General features: G+C 32.7%; 1 protein-coding gene across 2 annotated transcripts; it reads left to right on the top strand.

Moving 5' to 3' along the window:
- The first annotated feature begins 554 nt into the window (after positions 1-554).
- On the top strand, positions 555-6,630 carry LOC106757081 (putative ABC1 protein At2g40090). Of its 2 annotated transcripts, none has more exons than XM_022779499.1 (11): positions 555-774; positions 1,421-1,575; positions 1,732-1,839; positions 1,953-2,048; positions 2,177-2,277; positions 2,484-2,520; positions 3,455-3,673; positions 4,108-4,219; positions 5,111-5,382; positions 5,760-5,873; positions 6,075-6,630. In XM_022779499.1, the coding sequence occupies exons 1-11, from the start codon at positions 597-599 to the stop codon at positions 6,288-6,290; spliced, it is 1,608 nt and encodes a 535-aa protein (XP_022635220.1). In that variant the 5' UTR covers positions 555-596; the 3' UTR covers positions 6,291-6,630. The 2 variants fall into 2 exon arrangements, with proteins under 2 accessions (XP_022635220.1, XP_014495151.1); XM_014639665.2 differs by having other exon boundaries at positions 556-774; positions 1,714-1,839.
- The last annotated feature ends 10 nt before the right edge of the window (positions 6,631-6,640 follow it).

Raw genomic sequence — 6,640 nt, 5'->3', positions numbered from 1 at the left:
AAAAACTTACATTACTTTGTTAAAACAAATATTAAAGTTAATTAATATGACAGAGAATATTAATTAACTTATGATAAAATAATTATTTTGATTTAAAAAACATTTAAATATTAAAATTAGAAAACAAATATTATATTAAAAAATATAATTACAGAGAGTATTAAATAAATATTAAAATTAATAAATTAGAGCAAATTGTAATTTAATTTATAAATATGAAATTGAAGGATTTATTTTAACTTATGATAAAAATTTATTAAATTTATAAAAATATACTTTTAAAAAATAATTATAAAAATTAGTTATAAAATCTAAAAGATAAAATAATTAATAAGACAGTTTATATTGATAACAACAACATAAATGAAGAAATGTATACACAAAAATCGATTATTTATCAATTACAAAAACAATTCTAAAACAATCCCTTTATTAACAGTTAAATATTAATAGTTATAGATGTAGAATAAAAACCAAACAATATAAAACACATAGATTAAATCGTATTTTGGCTTATTACGGTAATACCCATGTTTATTCACGTTACACTTTGATACATTAGGGATGCCGTTGGCATATTAGTCCCCCGAACAAACATGGCCTGGTTATGGCGCGCAGGTGCCAAGTTCTCTCTGGTTGCCTCCGCCGTTGGCGGCGGAGTCACCACGGCGCTCATTGCCACTTCCGACGACCCCGAGACGGCTCTCAAGCTTTGCGCCACCGTCCCACATCGCCTCTTCCGCGACGCGGTCACGGCTGCTAACATTGCTTTCGGTACTTTCGATCTAATTTAACCTCCTTTGTTCTCGAGAACTTTCTATGAACGCTTATTCAATCTTCCTTTTGTCTTTTTTCTGCTTTTTCAATTCAATTTTCCGCCTCATGAAATCGATTACTAAAGCGTGATTACTGATCAGTTGTTAAGACAATTGAACTTGTTGGAAACTTAAGTACGTTTACAGTTTAGGCTAAAATGGTTCGATAGTTAGATTTATGTCCGATTCTTTACTGAATTATGGATTTTTGAGTAAACTATCCTTCTAGCTTGTCAAATTTTACCGCGCTCTCAAAGCAGTCTCCAAAACTAACCAAACTGCATTCCTACAATCAAATTAATAAAAAATTCAAAAAATGTATCGCTTAAGATATAATATTATTATATATGTTCTGAGATTAAATAATAATAAGCTGCTAAATTTCGAGACTTTGATGAAACAATTGATCATTTTAGAGACTAGTTTGAATTTTCTTAAATTTTATACATTAATGTAACAGTCCGTTCAATTTCAAGGACAAAGTGGTGATTCACTCAATTATGATTTGTGTGATTGTGTTGTGTGTGTGGGATAGTAAACATATTTTTAACTTGAAAATGAATCTTGTATTACTAAAGCTGGTTATGATTTTATTTTATTTGAAGATTATGAATATTCACTGTGGGGACTGCCGGAAGGGAGTATTGAGAGGGAGAGAATCAAGCATGAAGTTCACCTCAGGTCAGCACAAAAGCTTCAAGACCTTTGTTTTAAGAATGGAGGGGTTTATATAAAGCTTGGGCAACATCTTGGGCAATTGGTATGATTTGATTTCCCCTCCTATTGATTTTGAAGAGAAAAATAGATACAAAGACCATCGACTTCTTTAATTTCTGTTGTTGTCCATCTATTGCACATTAGGGAATGATGATTTGTTTGATTATTTATTTACTTACAGGAATATTTAGTTCCTCAGGAATATGTTCAGACAATGAGGGAATCTATGCTAAATAAATGTCCAGTTTCTTCCTATGAGCAAGTATGCAACGTATTCAAGAAAGAGCTTGGTGATACTCCAGATAAAGTATATATTATTTGTTTCATTCCTAATAGATAAAAACATTGTTTTTGTTTAATTAGTTTCTTTGGTGATTGATTTTGTCTATTGCGGTGAATGAGTTTTTCTTTTTAATGTAGATATTTTCTGAGTTTGATCCGGTTCCAATAGCAAGTGCTTCCCTTGCACAAGTTCATGTAGCTCGCATGCATGATGGACAAAAAGTTGCTGTCAAGGTTTTGCTTATTGCTAATATTTTGTTATATGTGTGCAAAGAGCATTTTGGATCAGTTTGATTCTATGTCAGTCTTAATGCTTTATTTTAATTTTTTTTTCTTATTTGCATCTATCAATGAACGTTCAGGTTCAGCATACTCACATGACTGATACAGCAGCTGCTGATCATGCCACTGTGGAATTGGTTGTAAACACATTACACAGATTTTTTCCCAGTTTTGATTATAGGTACAGCTTTGATGCTATTGGCAGTGAAATTTACCATCATCATTATTGTGGGAAGTTTTAAAAGCCATTTGATGGACGAGTGCATTTAATTATTGGAAAAATGAATGGTCTACGTTGTCTCTATAGATATAGTTTTTATGTCCCCAGTTTCTATAGGTTCCTATGTACTGATCTTTTAGTAATGTTCTGTTTACTTCTGTCCACAGGTGGTTGATTGATGAGATTAGCGAAAGTTTGCCCAAGGCGAGTTACTATTTAACTCTGAAGCAATATGTATGCCTAAAAATATATCCATGCTTATTTAGTGGATTATGTTTAGTGGACTGGTTTAACTTTCAAGATTGATTTCGTTGTTTATTATGGTGATGTACTCCTTTAGTGTTGGAATAAAGTTAATGTATAGTTAAAATCATTTAACCAAAATTTGTCAGGAACCTTAATACATGTTGAGTTCAGTTATATTATGATCATATTAATAAGCAAAGTCATTATTTTCCTTTTAACAAACCAATATGTAAATTGTTTAACAAATAAACCACAGGGGTCAAAGAAAACCTAGGTTTGGAAAAGTCCAAGGTTTCATGCTTACCTTCCCCCTAAAAAAATAAATATTGTAGGGTAAAATGTTACTTCTTTCTTTGGTTTGGAAAAGGTTGTTTAAAATGTTGTGGATTTAAGCTTGATAATCCTCCGGTATGTTTCATATTTGATAGGTTTCAAGTTAGGATTAAATCTTATATTCAGTTTCTGTTAGTTTCAATTGAATTTCTCTATTGTCTTTTGAGGCCGGAGGTGAGATCAAATATTTGAATTTCATTTATAAATTCATTTGGTTCCATTACATTGCATTAAAGCCTTGATCTGTTTTTCTGTAGATGTTGTCTAAAATGTATTTACTTATCTTGTTAACCTTATTATATTTTATTCATTCACGACATGACATTCACAGTATTTTGCTTGCCTAAGATTATTTCGAGACACATGTATAACCATACCTCAATTGTTATGGCTACGAGATAAGATGTTCTAGCATGATTTATATTTGTTTCGTAAAATTTGCTTTGAGATATGTTGGATTTTGGAATTTTATGTTTTTCATTCATCATTATTAGATATTGTTTTATTTTCTTCATGTTTTCCCTGTTTTCTGTTTACTTTCCTAACATTATTACTGCAGGAATTAGATTTTTTAACTGAGGCAAAGAACAGTGAGAGGTGTCTGGGTAACTTCCACAAATTGTCTCCTCATATTGCAAATTATGTATATGCACCAAAAGTATATTGGAACCTGAGTACCTCGAAGCTGCTGACAATGGAATTCATGGACGGTGCTTATGTAAATGATGTAAAAACCATTCAGAAACTTGGGATCAACTTGCATGAACTTTCAACATTGGTAAGTTCATGTTTATGGGCTTCATTATAGTCACTTGTACAGTGATCAACAATAGGTGTTGATAGTGTGTAGGTTGTTTTATAACTTCATTGTATGCGTTGAGATATCTTTGATACGGCAACATATGTCAATGAAGTTGAGGGAGTTAATGATGAGCATTTTGGTTGCCTCATGCAATTAGTTCCATTCCATATGTGGCTTATAAGCAAAACTAAGGGCACCATAGTACCACAAACTCATAAAGCTCCTGCACATAGGATTGCCCGATCTCTGTGTGGGTTTAAACTGTATAGTAGACAGTCTTTTCTTTGTATTTTCAATATTCTCAACTCAAACCTGTGACTTCTTGGTCACATGTGATAACTTCAACTGTTACGCCAAGGCTCCCTTTCATTTATTAAGTAATTTAGAAAAATCTGATCAACATTTTGCAGGTTAGTCAAACTTTTGCTGAAATGATGTTCAAGCATGGGTTTGTGCATTGTGATCCTCATGCTGCTAACTTGTTGGTGCGCCCATTGCCTTCCAGTAAAGCTAGCATTTGGGGTAATTATTCCTTCCCTTCACCTTCCTCGCCAATCTATAACTATGTTCTATCAGTTATTGCCCGGAATTAGGTTTAGTTTTTTTTTTTTTTTTTTTCTAAAAAATCATTTAGGCTACTGTTTTTCTAATTTAAAAATAATCTATAAATTTCTCAAGTATGAGATGGTGTCACCCTTAACATTTGGATTTTGTGGGCAAAAGCTTGCACCAACTAAATTTGGCTTTTCCAAGAGAAAGTTTCAAGTACTCATTTAATATGGGATGAACAATTCACGTCTGTTTTCTAGAATTATGGTGGCATTGGCAAATCCTTTGATTGATTTGGGGCTCTTTTTTAGTTTCCAAGGAAAAATAAATAGCTATGGTTGGCATTAAAAAAAGTTATTTGAAGACTAGACTAATAAAATATCATCGAGCAGGCTGCAATAATAGTTCTCCACTGTTATTTTCAGAGATATTTAGGACGTTAATGTGACTGCAGAAGGATTAATACCATCCCATGCTGTCTTTGTAGATTAAAATTGAAAGTTGATATGATGTGTAAATGTATGATTATCAATTTGATAATGATACTATTCTGAAAAATGGTTGTTTCTTTCAATTGTTAACAAAAGTATTGAAGTACCATTTCTGATTTCCAAGTTAATAAATATGCAATTTCAATTTGCATATACCATAATGTTTTGCATGCTTTACATTATCAAGCATCCAAATGCAGATATCTACTCTTTCCATAAATATCTATACGCTTGTTCTGTTCCATTAATGTTTTGGTTTGTTTGCTCACCTCTGGCTCCAACTTCTTGTTTGATTTTTACAAAGCTGCATTGCTGGTTTCATGCAATGAGTTTTTCTTTATTTTTTTAATTTGGATATTTATTTCTCATATAGGCAGGAGAAAACCACAATTGATCCTTTTAGACCATGGACTCTATAAAGAGCTTGACTTCCAAACAAGAACTAACTATGCTTCACTATGGAAGGGGTTGGTATTTGCTGATGCTAATGCAATCAAAGAATATAGTGCAAAGTTGGGAGCTGGGGAGGATTTATATGCACTCTTTGCTGGAGTTCTAACGATGAGGCCGTGGAATAGAGTTGTGGACCCATCTATGGATCATTTAGTTATACAGGGAAATGAGAGTGAACGATTAGAATTGCAGGTAAAGATATAATTTAAGGCAAAATTTTCGCAAGAGTTTCTGTTTCAGTCTCAGGTTCTTTTTTTTTTTTTGGAATTATAATACTTGCACTTTACTTCTATTCTAATAACAATAAGTAATAATCAAGTTCATGCTGGTTTTCTTACCGAAATAGGTAAAATTCTTAATTCTTCTGTTTTTTGTATCCTGAATCCTGTGATCTGCAGTTTAAGCACTTGTTTTAAAAAATTGGTCAACTACAACGTTGTTCACTTTTTACTAAGTATAAAAAGTTAGTCTGTATTTAGGGTGTAGGGTTTTGCATGGTCAAATTTCCTTGCTTGGCATGCCCTTGAAGGAAAAGAAGCTAAAAAATGACTCTCCTAATTGTTTTGCAGATGTACGCATCTCAATATTTCCATCAAATCTCTGAGCTTTTAAGACGATTACCGCGTGTGATTCTGCTAATGCTAAAGACAAATGATTGTTTACGAGCGGTCAATAATTCTCTGGTAAATACAACTGTGTTTTCCATTTATTACATTGCGTGCCATGTGATTGATTGATGAATACTCTTCAAACAAATGTAGCTTGTGTCTAATTGTAAAATATCCAGTCCGGGCATACAAGTAGAAATAACAATTGAAGCAATACACCTATTTGATGTGTTTGTGTATAATAATTTTTTTTTTCTTTTTGGGTATCATGATCAGTTACAGGGATCATCTTTGGAGACTTTTTTTATCATTGGAAAGGTTTCTTCGGAGGCTGTCATTGAAGCAAAGATGTTGAAAAGCAAATCACTTTTAACATGGTTAAACGTTAAATTGGATAAGATTTTGCTAGAAGTACGACTCTGGGGGATGCAGGTGGCCTTGTGGCTTTTACAACTAAGAAAGGCTTTGTCTTGGTCTAACCAACCATTTTAGAAGAACTAATCTGCCTCATTATTTGCTACATTTTATTCTTTTGGAAAATAAGCTCTTATATTTTTTGTGTCCGAGGTCACAAATTCCCTCACAATATGTAGCTTATGTTTGAGCGCGGATTGACGAATGGTTTTAGTACTTGTTTGGTTTTCTTCGTTTGAAATCTCAAAAACATGCACTTTATAGGTTAAAGAGGGTGAAAGTAAAGGAGGAAGTCATTCTTGTGTTTGTCTGTAGCCTTTACTGTATTCATGTGGGCGACGCAGAATGTTGTTGTAGACTCCCATTAATGTATGGGGAAACTGTGAAATATATAGATGACTGTTCACATCAGTTTCAATGGTTGTTTT

Source organism: Vigna radiata, chromosome 3 (assembly GCF_000741045.1).
Source record: "Vigna radiata var. radiata cultivar VC1973A chromosome 3, Vradiata_ver6, whole genome shotgun sequence".
Lineage (NCBI taxonomy): Eukaryota > Viridiplantae > Streptophyta > Magnoliopsida > Fabales > Fabaceae > Vigna > Vigna radiata.
This window is presented reverse-complemented; position numbering and strand designations above follow the sequence as displayed.